The 26,860-nt window shown below is 43.6% G+C and overlaps 1 protein-coding gene across 2 annotated transcripts; it reads left to right on the plus strand.

Moving 5' to 3' along the window:
- The first annotated feature begins 942 nt into the window (after nt 1-942).
- Nucleotides 943-25,522, plus strand: ANXA2 (annexin A2). 2 transcript variants are annotated; one of them, XM_066196373.1, is made up of 12 exons: nt 943-1,024; nt 5,728-5,787; nt 9,443-9,542; nt 15,089-15,183; nt 17,896-18,009; nt 19,899-19,989; nt 20,453-20,532; nt 20,850-20,909; nt 21,548-21,641; nt 22,364-22,459; nt 23,430-23,488; nt 24,116-25,522. In XM_066196373.1, exons 2-12 carry the CDS (start codon nt 5,740-5,742, stop codon nt 24,308-24,310), a joined length of 1,032 nt encoding a protein of 343 aa, XP_066052470.1. In that variant the 5' UTR covers nt 943-1,024; nt 5,728-5,739; the 3' UTR covers nt 24,311-25,522. The 2 variants fall into 2 exon arrangements, with proteins under 2 accessions (XP_066052470.1, XP_066052471.1); XM_066196374.1 differs by lacking the exon at nt 943-1,024 and having other exon boundaries at nt 24,116-24,238; nt 25,149-25,522.
- The last annotated feature ends 1,338 nt before the right edge of the window (nt 25,523-26,860 follow it).

The raw sequence follows: 26,860 nt of genomic DNA on the forward strand, positions 1-26,860 counted from the left end.
TACAGGAATAACTGCTTGTATTGGGAGTGGGAACTGCTTGCTTTTTTTCTGCAGTATTTAACATCGATGGCGTATATCTTGTCCATGCTGTTGAGGTGAAAGTCATCTCAAGTGATCCGACTGAGGATCAGCAAATACTTTTAAACTATGCTTATCTTCTGTTACAAGTGTAACACCTGGGACTCCATAATTGAGTTTTCACTGCCCGGGCTGGAAATCAGCTTCGATTTCCTGTCCCTGTGTTGGGTGTGGTAGGCCTGTTCGGGTTATCTGAGCATGATTCAGTCAGCCTCAGAGCAGAGCTTGTGTCTCATTCTTCCAGTATTTATTGCCTGTGCCAGACGTCACTGAGGCTTCTCCCCGCTCCGATGCCCCCTGCCCGCTGAGCACGGCTTGCGGGAAGCGGGCTGGGCCCCACCTGCCCACTGCACGATCTTGGTTTGCTGTGTATGAGCCCAGTTCTCGCTCCGGGTCAGGGAGTGCCCGGCCTGCCGGGGCGGGGGCGTTCGGGGGCCCTGTGCTCTGAGCGCCCCGGCACTGTCACAGCCTCTCTGCTCGGAGGAACCCAAGGCACGGGCTGCGAACACCCACTTGCTGCCCCAGGAAGGCTGGGGGAGGCGTACGGGGCCGCCTTCCCCGGAGGCACTGGGGGGTCGCGGCTGCAAGGTGGGCGGGCAGCGGGCAGGTGGAGAAGCGGGGCTGGGGGGCGAGGGCTGAGCCCCGACCCCTGCAGCCCTCTGCTGCTCCCGGCGTCTCCGCAGCCTCGGGAGCTCCCTGGGCGGCCGGTGGGGCGCGGGTGCGGAGGGGAGAGGCTGCTCCTGCCCTACCCTTGCCCACCCCGTCCCTGTCCCCGTCCTGCGCCCGAGTCGGGCGCGGCCGGGTGAGTCAGCGCCGTGCCGGGGGGGGCGCCGGGGCGGGAAGGGCCCGCCCGGCCCTACAAAACCCCGCCCGGGCAGCCGCGGGCCCCAGCCGCTGCCGGAGCCGCCCGAGCCGCCGCCAGAGCCGCCCTGCCCGCCCCAGCCAGGTGAGCCCTCGGCGGCAGCGCGGCCCCGGCAGCGCCGCAGGGGCGGGGGAGGCCGCGGGGCCGGGCTGCGGGCGGGGGTCGCGCCGCGGAGCCGCCGCCGCTGCTGCGGGAGCGGAGCGGGCAGGATGCGGAGCGCGGCGGCGGCTGCCGCCCTCCCGTGCCCAGCTCCTCTTCCTCCGGCCCTGCCCGCCTGTTACTTTTCCGTGTTCGGTTCCACGTTGGGACGGTGGGGCCGTGGGTGAGGCAGCCCTCGGGAAGCTTCGTGCGCCCCGCAGCACTTCTGGGTGTGGCGGCAGCGCTCAGGAAAGAGGAACCGGTCCCAAACTTCGTTAAAGTTCCCCAGATAGTCATTTCTTCTCGTTGTTAAGGTACACAAAGGCTCAGCTGGGTTGACCATGGTACTGTAAGTTCGCTTCTCGGCGCGGAGACTTGCAGAGAAACTGTGCCGGCCAGTCAGGCTCGCTCAGGGCGGTGTTCATTCAGTTGCAGCGAGGCTGGAATTGCTCCCGCAGACACGGCGGAGCCCCGAGCTCGCCAGGGACAGCGGCCCCTTCCCTTCCCTTCCCTTCCCTTCCCTTCCCTTCCCTTCCCTTCCCTTCCCTTCCCTTCCCTTCCCTTCCCTTCCCGCCCGGGGCGCGGCCGCTGCTGCCGGAGCCGCTGCAGAGGCAGCCGCTGGCGCGGGCAGCAGGCAAAGCAGCAGCACCGGGCGGTGCCTTCGCGCTGCGCCGCGGAGCCCCGGGCGCCTCCCGCTCGCACTGCCGGCCTCGGGCGTGGCTCTGCCTCCCACCCTGCCCGGCGTGAGCAGAACTGCGGAGATCCTGCTGCTGCCTTTTCGACTGTGAGTCAGCTCGGACACCGCTTCCCCCTCGAGTGAGGAGGGGAGGTTGGGTGGAGGAATGTTACCAGGTATTTTAACTGGAAGAGAAGTGAAATGATTTCAGGATAGTCATGCAGAAGTGAGTTGCGTGCTTATACGTGGCAGCTTTACTTCTGTTTCACCTTAGTTCTTATGTTCATATCCAAATGCTATATCTGCACAGAGGTGCAGACCCTGATGCACCGCTCAAGAGTGAAAGACTCCTGGAACCAGTGTGCCCTTGAGTGTTTCATCCCTGTGTGTACCTTCTGTTGCTAGAGCTGCGTTTGATAAGCAGCCCTCGTGGGAAAAGTTTCCATTGGCCAATAATAGGTGTAGTTTGCCTTGATCAACAACAACAACAACAACAAAAAAATGGTTTTCTTGTAAAGTCCCGAAAGTGAGAATAACTTGAATTTGAAGAAACAAAAGTCTTTAATTTTTTATGTGCATGGTATCTTCCTGGAACGGAACTTCCTGGGTTATTAGCAACGTCTGTGGAAGAAAATGGTTCAAGTATGTTTATGGTAGTGCAGTTTAATGGGTTTTGAAATGCTTTTCTTTAAAAAGGATTTTTTTTTCTCCAAACAGTGGCTTTAAATTATGTGCTAAACCTTAGTGGGTGATTTGGGGAGATGCAGCCTGGCCTATTTGTAGTCCTGCTTAGCACTGTACATAAATGAATGATTTTGAGCCATTGATTCATTTACAGTAGATGCTGCAGGTCTTCCTCACTCTCTCTCATCTCCTCTGATAACAGGCTTGCCCTAGTTTTTGGACACAGATGTGCTCCAAGTGGAAGAGTTTCCATTCTCTCATTCCGGGGATGCCGTTTCCTTGGCTCAGATGTCTGGGAACACCCTTTGCTCCCATCTCTGCCTCGTATAATAAGTGCTTTTTAAATGCTAGCTCTGCTTATTGAGCAATGCAGTTGTTTGTGCATACCTGGAACTTTTCCATGGAACATAAGGGGGGATTTTTGGGGTTTTTTTTTCCATAATGTGTGTGAGCTGGCCCTGGAAATCAAGATATGGGGCTGCTTTTTAAACACACCTTCTTCCGTTACCAACAAGTTTCAGGGATAAGTTGGTGAATAGAGACTGGGCCAGTGTAATAACAGACCTGTAAACCAGTGCTTTCTGGAAGGGCTGAGGCCAAAACATGCCATCTGTTTTAGCAGAATCATATGATTCAGGATTGTGTAATGTGCGTTTAGAAATTGGTTGTAGAAACTTGCCTTAAGGTATTGAAGTATTAGTTTACAGCTGGAAGGTAACACTTGGTTCCTTTCCAGTGTAAGAAGAACAGGCTAGTGCAAGTACTTTCTATTTATGTGTTCAGACCCATCCAGAACTTGTCAAAACTATATCAGATAAAACCAGTCCATCAGAGAACAGTGAGAGTCTGTTCTCAGACTGCTTTACAGAGCAGGGTGTGACAAGAGCTGTGTTTGTTCTCTGGGTAAAAAATCTTTCACTGCAAAGCCTCTTGCAAGAACTCCCTTTTTTTTTTTTTTTCTTTTGCCAGCTTGCTGTTGATGGGCAGTTAGTTGCTATAGCATTGTTGTGTTCTGCTGATATGAACCTGGAGTTCCAGCACTATGTGAGGGTGTGTTAGTTCTGTTCCTGGACTCTGATCAAGTGTTTTGTTCCAACAAACCTGATTCAGTGTGGTTTTTAAATTGATTTAGAAACAGTAGTCTCGCAAAAAGCTGTTCAGTGATTTTTATTTTTTTTTTCATGTGAAAGGTTATGCTGCAGTTGCTTTGCTTCAGCTCTCACTGGTGTTTTCTTTGTGACAAGAAAGACTAAAGGACTTGAGTTGCTCATCTTTGGTCATCATTGAAACACTGTCAGAGTACAAAGGTCTCACATATAGGCTCTTCATTTTATGAAGTGTAAACACTAGGAATTTCATAATTCAGGAGTATATCAATCAAGTCTAACCAGCATGATTAATAATGCCAACAGCAGGTAACAGCTTATTACAATTTCTACAGCTTGTCTTTAAAGGCCTGGGCTGGATTTTACCTCTGAAAAAACATGTATTCTCAAATATATCAGTGCCTGACTGTCGTTTTTGTTGTCTGTCTAACTTTTCTTCCCCTGGAATCTTACTTCTTGTTGAAGTAAAGTTGCTTTTGTTACTTCAACCTAGATTGATTCAGAAGATGGAAGATTCTCTTTCTGTGTTTTGAGTGAGGAAATGTGACATAACAGCAGTTACACTACAAAAGTACTGTGATTTTGCTGCTGTGTTTTATTCTCGTAGCGCTAGCTATTTTTGCCAAAGGTAAAGATTTCTTTGCTTTTCTCTTTACAGGAGTTAAAATTAGGAAGAAAAAAAAAAACCCCACAACACTTTTTCTAGAGTTTTAACCAGATCACCATTATTAAAAATTTATTTCAAACTTTTCTGGTTCTACAAGCTCTTAATTGGTCATGGAGTGGAGAGGAGATTGGTTTGTCTGGGGAATTGGCCTGGGCGGCTAGTCCTGAGGAAAGCCCCATCCTATCAGGAGAGTGACTCATGGAGGATTAAAAACCATCTGAAAACCAGGAGACAGGCCATAGCCAGGACTGGCTGCACAATAGCTGGGAGTTGTCTGGAGCTGGGCTGGGGAACCGGTGGCAGTGTGGAAGTGAAGGGTGTGGCACCCAGCAGAAAACAGGGCAATTTTGCTCTCAGGCTCACTTAGCAGTTAGTGGAATGTCACTGGTTTGGAGGTGCTGCTGCCCTCCCCTCCCCTCCCCTCCTCTCCTCTCCTCTCCGCAGCTGGATTGTAGAGGCCCTGGGAAAAAAAAAAAAGCTTTCATTTCAACAGCAAATAATGTTTGCTGCAGGTGCTATCCTGGGTGACTGGATAGCAATGTGAGTAGCAAGGTCTGTTCCTTTCTGTAGAGAAATTTGAGAGCAGGGTTTAGGGAATGCATCAAGCCTTTTAAATATTGCCCCTGGCTTACAACCTTTGGAAAAGCTTTTCTTAGCTGAGAGACCCTTTCACTAAAACAATAATGCAGCTCTGGCAAACTCCCTGTCCAGAAACCAGAGTTTAAAAAAGGTGAGGTATTGTAACGTAAGTTTATCACATCGATGTTTATTTCTGCAACGTATATAATCCATCTCAGGGCTGGGGTTTTCCCCGGTTTTTTACATATACAAGGAAGATGTTATTCAGCTCCTGGCAATGGAGCGTTGATATTGATTAACTTGCCACAATGGCTCTTCTTTTTGGAGCTACCAGTTTAAGATAGTCCTCATTACCTCATCTCTAATAATCGTGTTACTAAGTGATGTTTGTTTTGGAGAGCTACAACAAAACCACAAGACCCAGGGTGAAAGATGAAACAGGGTTATGGTTTTATAAAATGCCTGCAAGAAAAGAAATAATTCCACTGCATTTCCTGAGTACTTGAGGAATTGGGCATGTGATTTAAATGCTACTACTTGTTGCTGTTCTTTGACTTCGAGCTGGACCAAGCTATAATGTTTCTGAATAGTTTTCCTGGTTCTGAGTACCTGGTACTCAGTTTTCCTGGTACTGAGTTTTCCTGGTACTACTACCAGCTTCAGCAACTCTGTGGCAGAGATTCTCAAATTCCTGTTTAAGTATTTAAAATGCAGAAGAAATGCTTGTTTCGGGAATTTTTATTGTACAATGTAATGAAGACCTCTTGTTGCATTATAAATGGTTGTGTGGCTTGGAAACTCTTAAGTCTTGTTTCCTGCTTGGTGTTAGCAGATCCTTTGGACTTGAAGTGCTGCAGTGCTTCAAGAGTGGTGTAACACACTGATGTAACTGTAAATATATTTAATTCTACTTTGTCTTTCTTTTCTCTTCCTCCAGCATTCTTTCAAGATGTCCACTGTTCATGAAATTTTAAGCAAGCTCACCCTTGAAGGAGATGTAAGTATTATTATCTAAACAAGAAAAGTTTGTTTTGCTTAAATGTCTCATCTTGTTCATTTTACAGGACTCTGCAACAACAAATGTACTGAGCTGTACAGTTTACAAGAATCTGCACATCTCTTAAACTTTTATTGGCTAAAAACCTAATCAGCAGTGATCAGTTTTTATCCACAAACCAGCTGTAAACCATAGGACAGTTATATGATTTAATGAGAGTTCTTCTAACTGGCCAGCAGCATGAGCAGCGTCCTCCTGCTGGGCCTTATCAAAGAGGTCACAGGGCAAACAATGGCAGCTTTGCATCTGTGTTCCTCTTTCTTCCAAAGGAGCAAGTGAGTTAAGAATGAGAACAGAAGATGGATATATGTTTGGTTTTGCTGATGCCCTCTGAATTTTTTTTCCAGTTAAAAATGGAGAACGGTATGACAACAAAAATACTGGGGATCTACTTCCTGTAATGGTTATCACCACAACTGAACTAGCTCTTGAAAAGATTTCTTTTCTCAAACTTATTTTCTCATTTTCTGTTTTAGTTTTGACTGGGTATTTTTCACCACATCTGCACTTGGTTTATAGTTTTATTGAAATACCAGAAAGCCACAGTCTTTTTTTGATTTCTTAAATTGCAGTTAGATGGTAATCTACCATCTGTGTGGTATCAGCCTATTATGCCATGAATCTGTGGTTCTGTGATTGTCAGTGAAGAGGAAATGAATCCTATCCGTGCATTATTTCATCACATTTCTAACAGACTTGCTATACATGTAAATCTTACAACTGGTAGCTCCGGATCTGAGTTTGGTACAAAGAAGTGTTTTGCCAATTTTTGTTACTTGTTGCAAAATGAATTATACCAGACTATGTTTGTGGAAGAGCTGTGTTGTTGGAAGAGCTGGCCAGTGCACTGTAGGTAAGTAGTAAAACTGGTTTGTAGTGCAAAAGTAGTGAAGTCTGCAGCTTTCATGGTTTTGTGTTTCAATGGAGAATTACTTTTGTATTAATAATTAAGCAATCTGTTCTCAAGGGCAGAAATGTTTCTTCCTTGATGCTTGCAAGTAGTTGCAAAAGTCAGATTTGAATGCTGTTCCATGGCAGCCTTTTCATCAGAAATCCTGCTGCAGGGTGTAAGAAGGCTCAGGCACCTGGTTTGTGCTGGAAGTTGGAAGCCAGGATTACTGAGGAGCTGGCCTGTGTGGCTCTGCAACATTAGACCAGTTCATTTAAGCAATGACTTAGTAAATTAACAGATGTTAAACACGATAGTTGGGCCACCAGTTTTTCTCCTGAACAAGTTTTTAACCTTGAGGGTATAGAATGGTTGTGGCTGAGCCCCTAGTGCTTCCTGTGCTCTGCATCAGTGGTACAGTAGCTGATTTGAGTGAAGGTAAAGACCTGATTGCCTCAGCCTTCCTTCCTGTCAGGAGAGGATGGAGTTGGGCTGGGGTTGAGCTGTGCTCCCAGTTTCTGGATCTCTCCACAGGGGTAGAGAAAGTCTCAGAATACTCAGGTGTAGAGGTTGTGAAAGGGTCCTGGTGTTTTTAGGTCAAATTAAGCCTCTGCAGCTGTTGTTAGTGCTATTTGCTTCTCCCTCATTTTTCCCAACAGGATAAAATTTGTCAGGCTCAGAGGAAGTAAGGCAATTGGAGGACCTCTGAAGCACACTGAATGCACAGGGAGAAAACCAATTTCTCTGCTTTAGTTTGGCCCAGACAGGTGGTGCAGTTGCACATTATCTGGACTTTTAGTGCCACATTGTAAAGAATTTTGTACTGAACTAAATGGAAAGTCAGTTTGAAAGCTGTCTTGTCTGAAAACATACAATACTAGTACTGTGGTACAGTAGTGTACCAGAGTAATTGAATAAATGGAATTTAAATGGCTGTTTTTCATAGGCATTCACCCTGATAAGACCTGTCAGGTGTCAGGGAAACTCAGTCTGACTTGGTACATGCCTTGGGTGGAGGGACAGAGGAAAAATGGCCACCAAATTGCAAACACGCTGTGTATTTTGATAGTGTTTGCTATTATCTTTACAGTAAACTACTCCATCCAAATTACTCAGAAAATACTTAGAGCTGTGTGGAGGGAGGGGTACCCAGCTCTGCTGAGGTCACCAGGTGACCTGCTTCAGATTATGCAGAGTGCTGGTTAATGAGCAGTGCCCCAGGATGGGGATGCCGGGCTTGGGAATCTTGCAGGCACCCAGATTTCTCTGAGGCTGCATTGCATGTCTCCATTTACTGTTCCAATCGCCAACTTGATCTGCTAAAAGCAAAGGCTGTGTTTTGCGGTGTGGCTCCGGGCCAAACTGGGGCCACTTTGCTGGGCTGCACTGACGGTAAGAGACAAAAGAAAATGATTCCGTTTATTGGTGCTTTTTTGACTTCCCATCATAAAACAGACTGTCCCCAGAAGGCACAGGGGTAGCTGCCAGAGGAATCTGGACAGAACAGCTTGACCTCTGCAGGGATAGAGTCAAAATTAGTCAGAAACCACGGAATTTTTTAGTTAAAAGTTGTCCTCTTAAAAATTTGCATGTAAAAATATTTTCCAGGGATATTAGGATAGCTTGGTTCTGTTCATGAACCCAGCCTCCCTTTGGCGTTAGAGATGGAAACAAAAGTTCCTTGGGATCTTTTCCAAGAAAGCTTAGTTGTTCATTCACTTCGGAAATGGCTGCGGCAATTTCAGGTGCTAGTAGCTCTACCTCTGCCAGAGGTTTAGGTTTCTAAATTGAACTCAGCAGAGGGGGATTTGTGACCATTACCCAGCTACTTGTATGAAAATCTGTGGTTTAATTTAACCTTCCTCTGGGAGGTGATAACAAGCTGTTAGCTTCCACTGAAGCAGCTGAGAAGAGGTGAATCTGTGTTCTGGTCACCCTCTGTTTGCAGCTGTAATCCTCAGGAGAAGACCGTAATTAACAGCTGATAAAATCTAGGGACCTGGAAAATGTTTGCATCTGTTTACGAAGTGAGCTCACCTGCAAGTCCTCTTACTCTTAGCAGAGGTAATTTGAAATGTCGTTTGGTTTTGCAAGCCTCGTGCTGCTTAAAGCAAGGGTCTGGAGGCCAAGAGTTTCAAAAATGATCCATAACTTCTGCTTTCTAGAGCTATGGCCTTAAATAGATTTTTTTGTGTTATCCCTAAAGTTCACGAGATAGGAAATTGAAGATGAACAATGATAAAGTCAGAAGAAGTTTTGTGCACTTTTTAAAATTATTATTTGTAGCCTGTAATCAAAAGTAAAATATTGACTTCAAATCTGAGACACTGTAGAGTTTAACTTTCTTGGAATTGGCTTCCTCTAGTCATTTTCCTTCAGATCTAGCCAGAAAACTCCAGATTTTAGAATATTCAAGTTTAGTGAGTAAACTTGGAAGGTGTTGGGTTTTTGCTGCAATAAATATAGTACCTATGTGTGTATATTCTGCGTTATAATAAGCACAGCTGTGAGTGGATTTCTGGGCAATACACATGAGGAGAAGAGAGCTCAGTGGCTCCGAGTAGAATTCCATTTTCACAGATACCTTATGGTGGTTCTTGCAATTAAACCTTGGGCTAAATACCGGGTAACTGTGAGACGTGTTTTATTAATTGCAGCGATTGCACAGTTTAACTCTGAAGGGTTTTTTTGTTCTTTTCCTTGCAGCATTCTCTCCCTCCAAGTGCCTATGCCACAGTGAAGGCCTACTCCAACTTTGATGCTGACCGTGACGCCGCGGCCCTGGAAACAGCCATCAAGACCAAAGGTGAGCAGCAGGGAGGGGCTGGGCCTCCCATTCTGTTGGAAGGTAGAAGGCTGGCTGGCAAAAAACAACATGAGACTGTCTCAACACCAACATTTTGATATCCTTCCTCAAGGATATCTGCTTTAGGAGGTGTTGGATTCAGACTGCACTGGGGAAATCTTGACCAAGTGAGATTTTGGACCCTCTAAGCGCATGCTTTGAATGTGCTTTTAAGTTTGCAGCCATGAGTTGTTGAGATTATCACTGAAAGTGTCCGCTTTTTGTCTCTTGACTCATCAGTACTTCAAATTCTTCTTCTTTCCTGCCAATTGAGAATGAAGCATCAGCTCCTTTGGCAGTGATTTGGGAGTGGGCTCTGAATCACGTATTTCTACTGGATTGTTGGATTGGACATGTCTTCTTCCTTTCAGCTCTCCAGACAGCTGCCTAGGGCTGGTTTGAACATTTTTCTCCTGGGTTTTGAACTAAAAACTCATCTTGTATTAATCTGGGTCAAAGAAGGCCCTAAAGTTGTTTCTGAAGTGAGTTTGCAGTATTTGAGGGGCAGGGCAATGTGAGAGCTGCTCTGAGCTGGGTTATTAGACAGGCTTCCCTCTGGTGTATTGAAACCATCGGGAGAGCAGGGAGCGTGAGCTGCAGCTCTGAAGTGATGCCTTGGTGGTACTCCTGGGGCTGGGATCCTGTCCTAGTCCTGGGACAGGGAGTGCCACTCTTTCCACACTTGCTCCAGGCCAGAGGAGCAACAGCTGGCTGTAGCTGGGACTGACAAGTCTTTTGCCTTCATGTCAGAGAGAAATTTAAAAGCCAAACAGTTTCTCATCAGAAAGCAATGCTAAGTCTTCCATCAGTGCCAGCAAAGCGTGTGTTTGACTTGCTATAAAATGTAAAATATATCCCCTCCATAACAAGCACAAGGCTTTCTTTCACAAGATTTCTTAATTTAACTGGAGAAATTCCTTATTAAAGTGGGCTCAGTTCTGATTTTCGAATCATTTATGGTTTGGTTTGTTTTTTTTTTATAAATTCTTTGGTGAGAGGGTTATATATAGACAACATCAGGTTTGGCAGCAGCCAAAAACATCTGATTTGTATAGATGTAGAATTTTGTCTAGACTTTATAATTTTTTGCAACTCTGATTATAGGGCAAATCTAGACACGTCAAATACACCATCAGACTCTCAGGATGGGTACAAACTTACACATTAGAACTCTCAAGCTGCTAATTACTGCAAAAGGAAATTGCAATATCCTAGGCAGTATAAAAGCTTTTCCAGTCAGGAAAGTCAGGCACATGTTGTCTTCCCACTTTCTCCCAGCAAAGATAAGCAGTGCAGTTAAGTTACATGGAAATGTTTCACTACAGAGATGATTTTCAACTCCCTGAGTGAATAATAGGGAACTTACTCATGGACTTGCATGTTTGTAGGACTAAGCTTCTCTCTGCTTATTGGTTTGTTACCCAGAACTTATTCTGGGAAGGTGGCTTTAAAGGGAAATTCTCTTTGGTATGGTTTTGGTACCGGAGCTTCCACCCTAAAGAATCTCACAAAGGAAGTATTCTTGTGGAGAATGAAGAACTAGAATGTTATGGCCCTTCTTCCAACTACTGTTTCCTTGTACTTTGAATGCTTTAGAACAGGATATTTTCATCTGCTAATTCAGAAGATTCGATAAAATGTGAGCTCTCTAAAATATATGCAGGGTTTTTCCTCAAATGAAAATTCCAGCTCATCCAGACAAGAACTGTTTTCTATGAACAGTGATGTAAAGAGCTACCTGCAAGAACAAGTTTTAAAATAATTCTGGGAAACGTCTAAGTAATTTTGAACTAAAAATATAACACCCATAATGAACAAACTGTCTACATCCACAGCAGCTACCATTTCCCTAGGAAGTATCACCATTTCTCTAGCAATTAGTTAGCATTGTGTGGGAAGTAGAAATAAGCAGTGTAAGTTATCACAGAATGATAAGGAGAAATGTGTTTTAAATTGTTCAATTTAAAACAGTGAGAGAGATAAGTTATAAATATATATGCAAGCTGGTTTGTGGTTGAAAATTAAAAAAAACAATCAAACAAACAAAAAAGACAACCCAGGTAGGTAAGAGCCATTTGGTGGGCTTTACTCTTTACAGGATAAAGGGCTCCTGGTATCTGAACCCTTGGGATTTCCTTGTGTTGAAAATCAAGGTATGTGCTATAAAGGACCTGTATTTCACACTCACCAAAGCAATCTTTCCAATATGTTGGAAACTCTAGCAGTGCCATGGAAATGAGATCTTGTGGAGTCTTATCTCTGGCTGTACCTTATATAAACAGCGCCTGAAGTCTGGTGTTTGCCATCAGGGCAGGCCTGTTTGGGAGAGTTAGCATATAAATTATTGTCCATTTCAGAGATTCTTGTGTTAAATGGCTAAAACTTATTTTACTGCCTGAACAGCTGTATATTTGGCTTAGGGGAAAGATCTAGTGCAGAGTGTGTGACTGTGCTGCTCTGTGTAGTATCTAAATATTTCAGCATTCATTCACACTCTTCAGCTTAACTCCTCAGAGGTTGTTAAGCCATCTGTTCATCTGTGGAGACCTCTGGAAAATATTGTGATGTGTTTATTTGGGTTTAGATCTACCTGCAAAAACCATACTGCACCAATACATTGTGCAGCCCTTTTCAGGGCTTTGAGTGGAGCTGAATTAAATGCAGGGGGTTTATATACATCCACCAGCCTAGGAAGGGAAATGTGCTAAAATGACTTCAGGTCATATAAAACCTTGTAGTTAGCAGTTGTTCAACCTAGAGGTTGCATAATACAAATAACTTGTTACAGTTCTGGCTTGTTCCTTTTGGTATAAATGCCATGACTGTGTTTCATTTTTATGCTCTTTAGTGTTTCTGCAGCAAATTCATTTAGTGCCTTGGCATGTCCTTTGTAAATGTTGGCTTTTTGCTGTATAGGACAAGAAGCTGTTTAATCTCTGTATAATGCTCAGCGGTGCTCTGGGTGTAGATTAGCTGATGTACGTGAACCTAACCAGAAGAAACTATCAAGAGGGGCACTAACAGAGCTTATGTTAGATTTCCTTTTCTTTTTTTTTCATAGCAAAGACAACTGCTAAAGTGTCTCTTCTGTTTCAATTATTTCCTACCATTGACACTTTGTGTGTCTCAAGCTCTTGTTAAATAATTTTGTCAGACTGGGTTGTGAATATTTGTTACTTGCAGCTTTCTATTGAGGTCTCATGGGATACTTTTTTATTCCATTCAGGCACAGGTTTGCTGTAGGAAAGAGCTTAGAACATAGATCTGTAATAAATTAATTATATCCAGAAATTGGTAAAACAATGATGACATATAAACCAGTCAATTCAATCTTACAGAAAGCTCTTCTGTTTATGTAGTATATCCAACATGCCCATCCCTTTTGACAGAGTTTTTAAGATTATGAAGGAAAAGTTTTTAGAGGATAATCTGCTGCTGAGAGAGGGCAGTGCCTGAAATCCACCAAACTGCATCAGTCACATATTCCAAATATTAAAAGTGTCGCTAAAGAAATATCTCATTACAACATGGTTTGGGTTTGGTGGACTGTTGCTAAGCAAAACAGCAGAGCTGAAATTATGGTCTTGTGTTATCTAAATTTTTCCCTTTGACCCCATTCATGTTCATTTCCTCATTTTTGCCGATTGAGCTCCAACACTGTGATCTTACCAATGCCACACATTGCCTCTTCCACAAGAAAAGCTGTCATTAAGCAGAATTTTTCTTTCCATTCCCCATTGATAGAAATGCAGGGATAAAATCTGCCCAGGCAGAATAAATTTGGAAATAAACTTTGTTTCATTGCCTTGAAACTTTCAGAAACTTTAGCCAGCAGCAAAGGAAAGTGTTGGAGCCGCTGTCCTGCTCTGCCCCACCTCAGCTGCTGTGAGTCAGCATCCTGTGCGTGCAGCATGATTCCCCAGTGTGAATGAAGTACAGGCACTTACTTTCCACTGAATGCCAGAGCAATGAGTTAACTTCATATTTCCATAGCACGTGTATAAGAAACTTGGACGCAGTCAAGTCATTCATTTGTGGGCTTCTAATCTGTAGCAATTGTGGTACAACTTGAAAATGTCCTTTGCCTTTTTGAATGCCGAGAATGGTTTAAATTCAGAATTTGTTAAAAAGCTGAAGACATTGGCTTGTGCTGTGGGCCTGCAACAGCTGAAAGGCTCAGTGTCTGTGTGTGGCCATTTCTGGACAGGGAGAATTTGTTTTCTTTTCTAATGTGGGAACACTTTCAAATGTGCGGGAGTAGATTATGGCTGAAATGTGCAGTCAGCTCAGAGTTTGTAACTCGGACACACAATGCTTTCCAGAGCTTTATGGTGTCATTTGCAGGCCAAGCTTGTGTGAGTAAGAGCGCTGGTGTAGGTCTGCCTCAGCACAAGCTAAGGACTCGAGGCTACCAAATGTGTTTCATCATGAAAAATGTGGTGAAGAAAGAGAGAGAATTTTTGGATTTAGCTTATAATTTTAGACTCTGCAGCTAGGGACTAAAAGGTTTTTTGAAGATTCCTACTTTATATGATTCATTTTTATAATATCTGTTGTAGTTCTTTGTTTCAGGTTACTTTGAGTGATAGGGGAAAGAAATGTAGCTGGATTCTGGCAGGGATCTGAGTTCTGCTTGTAGCTGCTGATCCAGTCCTTACTTTCTGGGATTTTTTATCAAGAAATCATCTTTTACATTGATGTATGTGCAAGTGGGAAAGAAGCTATTCATAGTCCTTTTATTAAAGAGAGAGAACTGAGGTGAGGCTCTGGGCCTGTTCTGACCTCTAGATTATAGAGCCACCTGTTTGCTTCAAAAGCTGACAGTTGCACTGAAGGGCATGGATTTGGAATGATTCCCTTAAAACTAAACCTTTGCTGATATGTAGTTCACTTACTTAAAAGGTAATATGGGAGTTTGAGCATCCACATCCTCTAGGTGTGCCAGTTAGAGCTCAGCATGGATCTTCCAGTGATTTCAAAAAGAAGTGGCACATACTTAGTTCTTCGAGTGTCAAAAATCCCTTTGGTCTTTTGAGCCTCTGGAACATACTAAATTAAATATTCTGATTTCGTTTCCCATTTTCATGTTTGGAGTGATGGATTAAATGGCTTAAATAGAAAACATAACTGCTTAATTTAGAAGTCTTAATTGAAAAAACTCCACTAAAACGACAGGCCAGGCTTTAGTAAATACAAGTTTTAAAGTCTGTGTCCTTGAGCAACTTTTTGCAGAACTCTGAGTGCTTGAAAACTAGTGCAGGGACACACAAGTGAAGCGCAAGACAGAGTAGCAAAGCTGGTAACAAACTAAACTTTGAGGTGTCCAAAGATCTGCATCTAATTGTGGCTTTTACCCCAGGGCCAGGACAGGATAAACACTAACTAGTGAGAGCTGCTGAGCTCTGCTCCAGCCAGCACCTGTGCTGTGTTTGGAGTGTTGGGGAACATCCTGCTTCAAGAACAGTGACGAGAAAGCTTCTCTAATTCTCTGTCTTGTGTCTTTGTAGGTGTGGATGAGGTCACCATCATCAACATCCTGACAAACCGCAGCAATGAACAGAGGCAGGACATTGCTTTTGCCTATCAGAGGAGAACCAAAAAGGTAGTAAACTATGAAGAAATAGTAATTATTGAATATTTTTCTTGTGGGCAATTAGATTTTTCAGGGTTTGTGTTTTCACTGAAATTCAGGATACATCTACTTTGTCCATGCTGTCACAGTTTAGGACTGGTAGAACTTTGAAATACGTTGAATATGCACAATTGGGACTGCAGTCTGTTGGAGATGGTGGTTTCCTAGCACCTTCAGTAATCACAGTGAGATCCACAGGATTCCCTGGTAAAATGTGCTAAAAGTGCAGAGAAGTCACTGGCATGAAGTGCCTCCATTTGAAGGAAAAAATGAGAGAGATGCTTTATGGAATTGTTTTGGTTTTTTTTCTTTTGGTTGATTTATATTTTTTGGGGGGTGTTTCATTTTTGTTTATTTTGTTAAGACAACTCAGCATAAAGGAAGTGTTCTGTTTCTCTGCCCACAGCTAGCTTAGCTGAGAAAGGACTGCAGCTGTGGACTGGTGATATAATGAGCTAACTCATTAAAAATTATCCTGGCAGAAATACCTTAGGTACTGATCTACTGATGGAGAGAAAGGTGCAAGATGTGTGCAGAATTCTGCAAAATGAGAGGCAAGAGCTCTTATCTTTTGAAGTTTTGAGAATCTTACCGTATTTGAAGCTTCCTGCCGGCGAAAAAGAGGAAAGTTATATAGAGTTCAGGTTATGATGAATGTATCTCTTCTAGGTTTGCCAGACCCCAAATGGTAGTCCTCCAGTAGCATCCCAGAATATTCATCTGAAACCAAACGTAAATTGGGAGTTAAATGTTGGCAGCTCACCAGCTTTTCTGCATGAATGATAGAGGTGTATGCAGAGGCACAGCCAGGTTGTGCATGTGTGCACACGTCTGCGCATCCTGCCCTGGGGTCACTGGGACAACCTGCACATTAATGGACCCCAGTCATGAAATGTGTCACTTAAAGCTTTGTTAAATGTTCTGCATGATCACAAAAATGCACAGTCAAGAAAATCTGCAACTTTTTTTCATGTTTCTGTCTCACTTTTTTCCCTTGCTGCGACCCAAGAACAAACTGAATTTATCAGAAGTTTAACAAGTGCCAAAGAATAAAACAGTCGTATAAACAATGGAAATGTGCAGTAGAAACCACTCAGAGAGATAAACATGTGAGGAGGCAAGAGAGGAGGAAGTGGGATATGAAAAGACACGTAGGTATATCTTCTAGGGACAGTGTCTGATGGTTTTCTTTGCCAGCAGTTGTGCAGATTTTGTTGGCAGTGTGTTGTGCTGTGTTAGGCTGCTTGCTTTGTGTGTTGCAGGATCTATGAATAGGTCATGATTTTTAAATGTCACATAGTCTACCTCTCTTTTAATTCCTTTGGGAGGAGCAGTGTGTGATGGAAGCTCTTGGTTTAGGTTGGAAGGGAACTTGGGTGCCCAAGATGGGCACCTTCCACTCAAAGCCCCATCCTGCCTGATCTTTTAAACATTTTCAGGGACAAGTCAACCACAACTTCTCTGGGCAACTTGTTCCTTAAAACTTATTACAGAGATACGTGCTATCTTTCCTGTAGCAGTTCTGAAGAATTTGCCCAAATAAAGGCTGGGGCATTGTATCCCAAGTGGAGTGGTTGTACTGAAATGATTCTCAGTCTAAAGCAGCCAGATGCCCCAAACCCCCATTGCCTCCCTTGGCCCATCCATGCAATAAGTGCATACGGTATTAGCGTCAATTAGTGCCCTGGGTTAAGTGGGTGACTCTGGAAATTAACTAAAAGCCTTGGCTCATTATCTCTCTGGCACAAACTTCCCTTCAATTCAGCTGAGGTCACTTTCTCTACCCACTCTTCCCCTGCCTCTCCAGCTCAGTGATTGTTAGTGAGAAACCAGCAACTGAAATGCAGCAATTCCCTTCTGAAAGCTACAGATTTAACTTCAGCTTAGGGACCACATGGATCTGTGTGAACCCCAGACTTGACCCCAGGGATTCCAACGTTGTAACATACACTACAGGGAAGCTGGTAACTAGCATAATTCAAGTTGCATCTGAAACCCGTAAGAGGACATGGGCTCTGATTATTATGGTGCAGATTTGCATCCTCTACAGTAGACATCCCTGACTGTCTGTGTTTCCAGGCCTAAATGGCAATTAACAATAGGGATTTAGGCTACAATCTTCTGACAGTTTCCTTAAAGACAGACATAATTTTTCAGTGCTCAGGGATGATTTTTTATCTCCTCAGGTAGCTGGTTGGGAACTGGGCCTTACGGTGGAATAAGTGTGCAGTCAATTTTCCAATGTCTTAGCTAGTAAAGGGCTGGGATGAGAGGAAAACCACAAATAATACAGTGCTGCTGGGAGAACTGTGGGAGGGTGATGGAGAAGCACTGACCACAGCGAGTCAAACTCAGATCCATCTGTGCTTATTAGCTCCAACAAAGAATCAGTGCTTCAGGACCGGAGTGAAGCTGTTCAGATGTGTCTGCACTGGGCTTGCCAGAACTTTGTCAGACACTGGTGCATTTCTTCTTATTTTCAGAGGATTAGAAAAAAATTCCTTTGCCCTAATTTTTTGTAGTCTTTCACAGCCAGAAAGCTCTTTATGTTTCTGTTTTCTTGTCAGTTGTGTAAGAAACACTGCCACAGGCTTGGAGACTTAAAGCCCTGCAGGTTAAATTCTCTGGAAATCAGAAGTGTGCTTTAATTTCTTTCCTTCCATCATCCCATCTCTTTTGCAGGAACTTTCTGCAGCACTCAAGTCTGCTCTCTCAGGTCATTTGGAGGCAGTGATCTTGGGCTTGCTGAAGACACCAGCACAGTATGATGCCTCTGAATTGAAAGCTGCCATGAAGGTAAATAAACTTTAAAATTTAACATTATTAATCTGATGTTGCTGTCTCAGGAAAGGATATGGACTTCATATCCAGGGCCATAGTTTTCAAACTGATTTTTTTTTTAGTGCCACAGTTTAAATATCCAGTTGCAAGGCATCCAAAATGAGAGAAATCATGGAACTATGTGGTTTTTAAATTCCTTTCTTCAAGGCAAAAGTTATTCTTGTCAGCTCAGGAGTAACAGGCAAGCTGCTCTGCATGGCTGCTTTGCTGACTGCTCTTACAAACAATGCACAGGTTCACAGTATGAGAAACCTTTAAGTGAGCAGCTGTTAGCACGAGCCATCAGATCCTTTGCTGGCATTTATAGGCTTAAGCAGTAGTTTTCAGTTACGGGGTCATATCACTGATCTGGAAAGAACATCCTGTACCAGACCTGCCCCTGTGTAGAAGACGAGGAAGATGGAGCATCAAAAGCAGTATCTGCTCTGCAGGCCACTGGAACAAGACTTGAGAGGTGCTGATGCCAGTACAACCACCTTTCAGAGCAAACTAATGTCTGGGAAATTGTAATTATAATCATCTAATCATCACTTACATTCTGGATGTTCTTGTTCAAGTTAATTTTTTTTAAGAATTAAAGACAAGCACTATGTCTGAAATTTAGAACATGTCAATAAGCCCAGTTAATTAACTTCTCCAGATGATTAAAAAGGAGTTAATAAACAAATAAGAGAACAAAGCCACCCCCTCCACCACATAAACATACACACTACACCCACCCCCCATCCCCCCAAAAAAACCCCTTAAATCCCCAAAGCCAGAAAACCAGCCCACTATGGAGATGGTAACTCTTCAGCTGTGGGCCAAATGTGCTGTTTGAGTAATCGGATGCTGCCCTCTCCTGGTGTGAGTACAGCCTCTCCATAATTTACTGAGACTCAGACTAGTTTGGGATTTGGGATTAAAGACCAAGTAATTGCCTCGGAGTAGTCCCAAATGTAGAATACTCTCTGCTCTCCATGGGTTGCTCTTCCCAGATCCCAAGCACCTGGTCTGAATTAGCAAAGCCCTTCTCAATGCTCTGAATTTGCCTGAGCTTAAGTTTGGCTTGATACATAAAGCATTACAAGCTATGACTTTGGCATCAGAGTCGAGGAAAGCAAAGTTATCACTGAGGAGTTAATTATTTTTCTGTTACACATCCTTGAAAATATTTCAAAAATATTTAGAAAATTATACATATTGCTAGTTTTCCATTTTTCCCCCAGATGCTTATTAGAGCCATTGGGTGAAAAGCTCTCCTAGTTCTCTTAGCTTTAAGCCATTTTAATAAAATTGCTTGGGTTTACTCCTCTTTTTGTTTGTTTGTTTGTCCCACTTTCTTGCCCCTTCAAGGGAGAGATTTTACCCAAAGGGTACTTTGCCACGTAATTGTCTCCATTTTCTACATGTTCAAGACTGCAGCATGAGACATTTTGCCAGGATGTTACTTCTCTTGAAATCCTGTGGAAACTATGCCCGGTTTTGCCACCTGCCAAATGACATTCTGGTGGGCTTAACAAACAGCATCCTAACAGGAGGATAAGACTGGATTTTCTTCCTGTGCTCCCAGTGGACAGAAAAAAAATCACACAGGCCATGATAAGCTGACCTTCTCCAGTTATGCTGCTGAGGAGGCCACCGTTAGACACTCACAGCAGATGCACATTGACCAGAGAGAACATCTACAGGATCTCTAAGCCACTAGAAATATTCCGTTTGTTTTTTTCTCAGGAGCAGTTGGCAAAAAAACATCCCTGAACTGTTAAGAGTGGGGGAGAGGAGATGTCTGTAAAATGTTTTTAAACCATTTTAAGCATTCCTGTTCACTGCTAGCTCCTAACTGAGTCCCGTATGTGTTGCAGGGGCTGGGAACTGATGAAGACACACTCATTGAAATCATCTGCTCCAGAACAAATCAGGAGCTCAGTGAAATCAACAGAGTCTACAGGGAAAGTGAGTTTACTTTGCAAGTTTCCATGTACTATGTCTTTTACGCTAAATTGCTTGGATAAATTCCCCTCAGTGTGAATTTCATTATTAGAAAGCTCACTCAAATCTGCTTTGGTTCTCTGCTGTTTTGTACTGGTGTTCTGGATATTTGTTTGGTTTATATACTTTCATCTTGTTGCTTGGTAGCAAACAGATTGAAGGCTATTTGCTACTAATACAAGTTGGGTCTAAATGAAACTTTTTTATAAGCTTTCCATGAGAGACTGATTGCATGGAACTCATGACTAGCTGGTACCAATGCTAGGTTTGATGTAGGCAAGTGTGGGCTCGTTTCCATTGTCCTCCACACCTGACTTGGGTTGTAACTTTGTTTATGTGCATAAACCACAGCAATTAGCAGCCCTTTTTCTTGCAAAGGAGTATTTGTAAGACAGCCTTTGCCTGAAAAGGACTCTTTGTTTTCTAGTGTACAAGACAGAACTGGAAAAGGACATCGTATCAGACACGTCTGGTGACTTCCGCAAGCTAATGGTTGCCCTGGCCAAGGTAGGGCTGTTCAGTTTCCCCCTTTTTCTAATGTGCCTGAGTGGTGGCTGCCAGTGAAACAATTGGCTTTCTGATACACTCTGAAATTTCCCTGTATTTTCACTGACCTTTGGGGAAAAAATACAGTCAAATGTTGAAGGGCAAAGTATTTGAACAGAAATGCACCATCCACAGCATTGGCTTCATTGTGGGGGTGGAGTGTGCAGTTACTCATTTAACAAAGTCAGGTTAAAAAAAGGAAAATAAATGGAATGTGCGTATAGCGAACTGCTTACTTTCTATGAAACCCTTCTAAAATACTGTTATCTTGTTTGAAGGGCAAAAGGTGTGAAGATACCTCTGTGATTGATTATGAGCTGATTGACCAAGATGCCAGGGTAAGTGCTGATGATGACCATGAAATATCTCCAGTTGGTCAGGCTTTGAGGGATAGTGAACATAAAAATATGTTCCTAGTATGAACATAACATGATATTAAATAAAAATGGAAGTGGAGAGCATTTGTGAAGTAGGTGTGTGTGTTTCAGATTGTCCAGCACAGTAATGTTTGCATGGTGTCAGTGAATCTGCCACTTGCAATCCTGATGCCTTCAGGTTATCAATTTTCACAGACTACTTACCCACTATACAGAGGCTCTCTGGTATTTCTTTGAGACACATGAAGAGAGAGAGCCTTTAGAAAAAGGAAACACATCCATTGCAGTGAACTTAGTGGCTGTTAATGCTTGTTTGTTACATCTGCATCTGTCAAGAGCACTTCTGCTGAGGTAAACAGAGCTAAATACAGAGTAAAGCTGTAGCCAGAGGTGAATATGAAGTAATTAGTCTTAGTGTCAGATTTAGATTCTTGAATGTTGTCCTGATGACCTGCCCAGCCACATGTCCTTGTGTGTTTCTCCCACAGACACAGTCCCAGTAGTGCTTGTTTTTCCAATAAGGAAATTGTATACATATACAATGGCTTCTTGTGCAGCTCCTGGGTTTTTGGTGATTTTCTTTTTCTTTCTAACCCCAGGACCTCTATGATGCTGGTGTGAAAAGAAAGGGAACAGATGTCCCCAAGTGGATCAACATTATGACTGAAAGAAGTGTTCCCCACCTGCAGAAAGGTACTATTCAAGCAACAGATTTTTTTTTCCTGTAAAAGAAAGCTCTAACAAAATGGTAACTATTTTGTCCCAGATACGATTGAAACAATTGTGAAAACCACTCAAAAATGTAGGAGATCTCATAAACCTTAATTCATGTCAAAGGTGTTAATTTTTTCAAAAATCTAGTTTTTTCTGTGGATATGTTGATCTCACATTTTAAGTGTGTACAGCTCTTTTTTACACAGGGGTAACAATGCTCAATTTTATGTCACGTACACTGGAAACAAAGATGTTGCAAATCTAGAAAGCATGGACGCAGGAGACCTTGAGAAGTCCTTTAGCTTTTACCTCTGTGCCGAGGTAGCTTAGCTATATCATGTGTTTAAATCTGCCAGTGAAGACTCAAAAGCAGCTCTGATACTGCTCTAAGGCAGCTCATGGGAAAAGCATTTGAAGACTTCTCAGAGCTTAAATCACTGTTGTTTCAAAACATACCAGTACAGGATTAAGATGATATTTTCCCAGATTATGGAGTTGTTCAAGGAAAACACAAAGGCCACGGCACAGGACCTTTAGCTGACAAACTTATGCTGTATTTAAGATGAGATTGTCAGAAGGATTTGCATAGATATTTATTAATCGTGTCTCTATATTCCTGTGTCTGTGTTCATGCTTTGGGCAGTTATTTCTGCCAGTCCTTGGTCTGATTTTGATTTCACCTGCTTTCTTTTCTGTGCTAGTGTTTGACAGGTACAAGAGCTACAGCCCATATGATATGTTGGAGAGCATCAAGAAGGAGGTTAAGGGAGATTTGGAGAATGCCTTTCTTAATCTTGGTAAGTTACCCTGAAGTAAAGACTGTCTTTATATAGGATCTTTTCAGGGCTCTTGCAATGGATCATGATAAAGGTAGGGCCTAGATTCACCCTGCTGGATGAGAAATTAGCTGGACGTGCTGGTGTTGTCGGATCCACTGGTATATTTTAGGATATTGCAGATATTGAGAAGCAGCTTAGTTTTGCCCTCTGCAAAATATATACTTTGCTTTGCAGTTAAAATGAAAATGCATGTGCATTATGATCTGCTGTTAGTTCCATTTTTATTTGATAGAGAGGCTTAGTGTTTGTTTCCCCAAGCAAACAAAAAGGTTGAGATTGTTTAGTACCCACACAGGCTCGAGAGAAAACTGTGCGTGTGTGAGAGGAGAAGACAGGCAGGCAGTGAGGGGTGGTAGGGGCCGATTGAAGAGCTGATCTGACCCTAATTCCCTGAAACAGGGAGGCAGGGTGTAAGTCTGATACTGTGCCCTGAGGTGAGGATGACAAGGATGTCACTGTGTTTAAGAGGGAGTTCTTTAAGGGGAAAATGCATTTCAGACTAAGGGTGAGCTGAGAGCTGTGTAATGCAAATGGAGTAAAAACAGAGCTCAGCCTTGAAAAGGAGGCTTCTCATAGATTAATATACGAGGAGTGTTTCCAGAGGAGAGCGAGCTTCTGGAACTGGAACCATGAATTGGGAGCTGTTAAGGAGGGCTACATTCTCATATTATTCAATTCTGAAATTATGCACTTTTCATGGAAGGAAACACTTCCTAAGAGTGTGAGCATCCGTCGTTCAATCACAATCTAAACCAAATGACTTCTAAGTAGCAAGTCAGGTAAAAATATTTTCTCCATGTCCCCTTTTTGAGGGAATTTTCGCTGAAAACCTTATTTTGACTGCTTAACATATCTTTAAATAGGGCTGCAATATTCTGTGTCCTGTGTATGGGCAGAATATTTTAACTGTTCTTGTCTCTCTCTTCAGTCCAGTGCATTCAGAACAAGCAGCTGTATTTTGCAGACAGACTGTATGATTCCATGAAGGTAGGAAAGTGATTTTTCTTTCTACTGTTTTTGTTGTCATTGTTAGGCACTTCTGTTCATATGAAATGTGACTGGCATGTGAATAAATTAACAATTACCTAATATTGTTCAAAAGCATTCTTTAACAGTTACGAACCTGAATTATCTATTCAGATTCATCTGGTATAGGGAAGTGTAGGAAAGGGTCTCCTAATAAAGATCTTTATTATATCAGTTGATTATAATTAGCAAAGTTAGACACATCTTTTGCATGTAACCAAGAGCTGATAGCAGAAAAAGCTGTTTATTGAACACCAAAATAAGATACTAAATTTGCCTCAAAACATTTTCTGATAAAAAAGGATGAAAGAGAAACACCTGGTGACAGGCATTAGGAGATTCCAGGAAGACCTGGTGAACCAAAACTGCTGCTTACAGTCTAAGCTAAATTTGTGACTGCTGATGAGAAACATACATTCATGCTCAAATTCTTGGATCATAATAATGACCTTAGTTAAAAGATTTAATTCATTGTATCTTTTATTGCTCATCTTGGTTGCCTGTAATTTGCTGTCCTATCATTAACTGGTGGTAAAGGCTCGTTATGCATTTCGGCTGTTGCAGCTCTAAACGCATGTCTGCTTGTAGGGCAAGGGAACCCGGGACAAGGTCCTGATCAGGATTATGGTATCCCGCTGCGAGGTTGACATGCTGAAAATCAAGAGTGAATTCAAGAGGAAATACGGAAAATCTCTCTATTATTTCATCCAGGCAAGTTTTTCATCTTTGGTTTTGTATCATGGTCCTTTGCAGCAGTCTTCACTGGATTTGTTGTACCAGTAGGATTCATGGGAGGTATGTTAGAGGCTGCAGTGAGAGTATTGTATTATCTCTGTACTATGGAAAACCCCACCTTTATCTTCACAGCCTACAGCTGGTACAGTTCCTGGCAGCCACTTGACAGTTATATGCAGGCTTTGTGCAATCAGCTGATGTGTTCTGTAGGAAAATTCTGTTCACCTGTCCCCTATCCTCAGATCAAAAGAAAAGACAATTGTTCTGTGATTGCTGAATGAACATAGAGCACTTAAACTGCAATTCCCTTTCATTTCGGTGCTCAAGGAGAAGGCTCTTTAGCTAGAGTGACTTTTGTCCATTTCTGTGATTAGACAGGAGCTACAGGTCCTAGGTTTTGTCTAACTTGGGGCATAGGTAAAGAGCTTGTGTGTCTGTTTCAAAGCTAATCTTCACCCTCACAACGGCATATGCTGCATTATTCCTTGTGTAGATTAAGCTGAGTCAAAGTCTTAACCCAGAATCTTTTCCTCAAGGTGTCAATTGTAGATTATTAGCAATTTTTTTAATAGTGACCTTGGTGTATGACTTTTGCAGTGATCAGTGAGACAGAGCAGAATCAAATCCTACAGCTTTCCTTGGTTATGTTACTCTTTCTCATACCCAAATTTCTCTCTGCTTGGCCTTGCATTTGTATGACAAGAATGATTAAATAATTCCGGCTCACACATAAGTAAAACTCAGTCAAGATAGTCTCCTACAGGCTGAGAAGGCTTCAGTGTGAATCATAGACTGTCCCACAGGTTTAGGGTACAATTCATATGCTTTCATATTTTGTGATTGTTTCCTAATACGTATTTTGTATTTTTCTTCGCTTGCTTTACAGCAAGACACAAAAGGAGATTACCAGAGGGCACTGCTGAACCTGTGTGGTGGAGAGGACTGAAAACTGTGATGGAAGAAACCCAAGTCCAAGACACGCATTTTTTGCTCTTCATTTTACTGTAATCCTAGAAAACGTGAATTTCCTAGCTAACCTTGACTTGCCCTTTCCCTGCCAGAGCCCTGCTGCAGTTTGCTCCCCTGTGCTGTGTGTCCCCCTCTCAGCAGCTCTGCTTGGCTCTGCCAAAGGTCCTAACAGATAGCCAGAGAAACTAACCCTCCTAGGGAGATACGGGCTCACACGTGCTTGTGAAAGGCTCTGCCTCTCTGTGCGATGTTTCTAATAAAACAAATAAAAATGATGTTTTACTTTAAGAATATGGGTCTTTCAGACCTTAATTTGAAAACTGTCTGAACAGTTGATGTGTATCTAGCTTTTGCTGTCCGTTTTCTGTGTTGTTTTTATCCTCCTAGGGTTCACTACTTGTGGCTGAAAACTTTTCTTCTTCCCTCAAGCCCTTCATCTTGTTTAATGATTCACTTTGTCAGCAGATCCAAAACATTCCCTTCACTGCTCAAGGGAGATGATCTTGCCCCTCTGCTTGGCCCTACTGCAGCCACTTCTGATGTGCTGTGTCCAGTTCTGTGCTCCCCAGTACAGAGAGACATGGAGCTCCTGGAGTGGGTCCAGTGGAGTGCACAAAGGTGTTTAAGGGAATGAATGGTGCATCTCTGATGCGACACTGGGGGAGCTGGGCCTGTTAAGTCTGGAGAAGACTGAGAAGAGGGGATGTAATCAACGCTTATAAATATCTCCAAAGTGGGTGCCAGTTGTTGGTGCCAGACTCTTTTCAGTGGTGTCCAGCAACAGGATGAGGAGCAATGGCCATAAGCTAAAGCACAAGAAGTTTCACCTCAGCACGAGGAAGAACTTCACGTGGAGGGTGGCAGAGCACTGGGAGAGCTGCCCAGGGTGGTCGCGGAGTCTCCCTCGCTGGAGACATTCCAAACCCACCTGGACATGTTCCCGTGTCACCTGCTCCAGGTGACCCTGCCTGGGCAGGGGGGTTGGATTGGATGATTTCCAGAGAAACCTTCCAACCCTGACTGTTCTGTGGTCATCTTTCCCTGAATTAAGTGCCACTGAAACCTGAGCCACAGCCATCTCTGCCTGTCTGTGAGGGGCCAACGCTTGAATCCCTCCTCAACGTTTAAACACTTTGTGTGCCTGTATGCAAGGGGGAACAGTTTGAGAACACTGAGAGCAGCCTGTCTGTGAACAGGAATGTTTTCTGCAGCACACCTGGGGATCGCTGCCCAGGTGCGTGGGGCCCGGCCTGGGCGGAGGGCAGCCAGGTAGGCGCTGTTCTTTCTGTGAGGGGCGAGCTCCCGCTTTCCTCCCGGGGCCGGCCGGGCCGAGGGCACCCCGGGCGGGCCAGCGGAGGGGCCGGGCGGGCTGATGGCACCGCGAACGAGCTCGATGGAGCGGCCGGGCGGGCTGATGGCACCGCGAACGAGCTCGATGGAGCGGCCAGGCGGGCTGAGGACACCGCGAACGAGCTCGATGGAGGGGCCGGGCGGGCTGAGGACACCGCGAACGAGCTCGATGGAGCGGCCAGGCGGGCTGATGGCACCGCGAACGAGCTCGATGGAGGGGCCGGGCGGGATGAGGACACCGCGAACGAGCTCGATGGAGCGGCCGGGCGGGCTGATGGC

The sequence above is a fragment of the Chamaea fasciata genome, unplaced genomic scaffold, assembly GCF_029207755.1.
Source record: "Chamaea fasciata isolate MVZ Bird 193981 ecotype frontalis unplaced genomic scaffold, bChaFas1.0.hap1 SCAF_14, whole genome shotgun sequence".
Lineage (NCBI taxonomy): Eukaryota > Metazoa > Chordata > Aves > Passeriformes > Sylviidae > Chamaea > Chamaea fasciata.

What these genes read in the sequence shown, in the direction of transcription:
- ANXA2 (XM_066196373.1), top strand. Translation starts at nt 5,740, where the DNA reads ATGTCCACTGTTCATGAAATTTTAAGCAAGCTCACCCTTGAAGGAGAT. An exon ending in AATTGAAAGCTGCCATGAAG is followed by an intron (nt 18,010 to 19,898) that starts GTAAATAAACTT and finishes TATGTGTTGCAG; the next exon opens with GGGCTGGGAACTGATGAAGA. An exon ending in GACTGTATGATTCCATGAAG is followed by an intron (nt 23,489 to 24,115) that starts GTAGGAAAGTGA and finishes GTCTGCTTGTAG; the next exon opens with GGCAAGGGAACCCGGGACAA.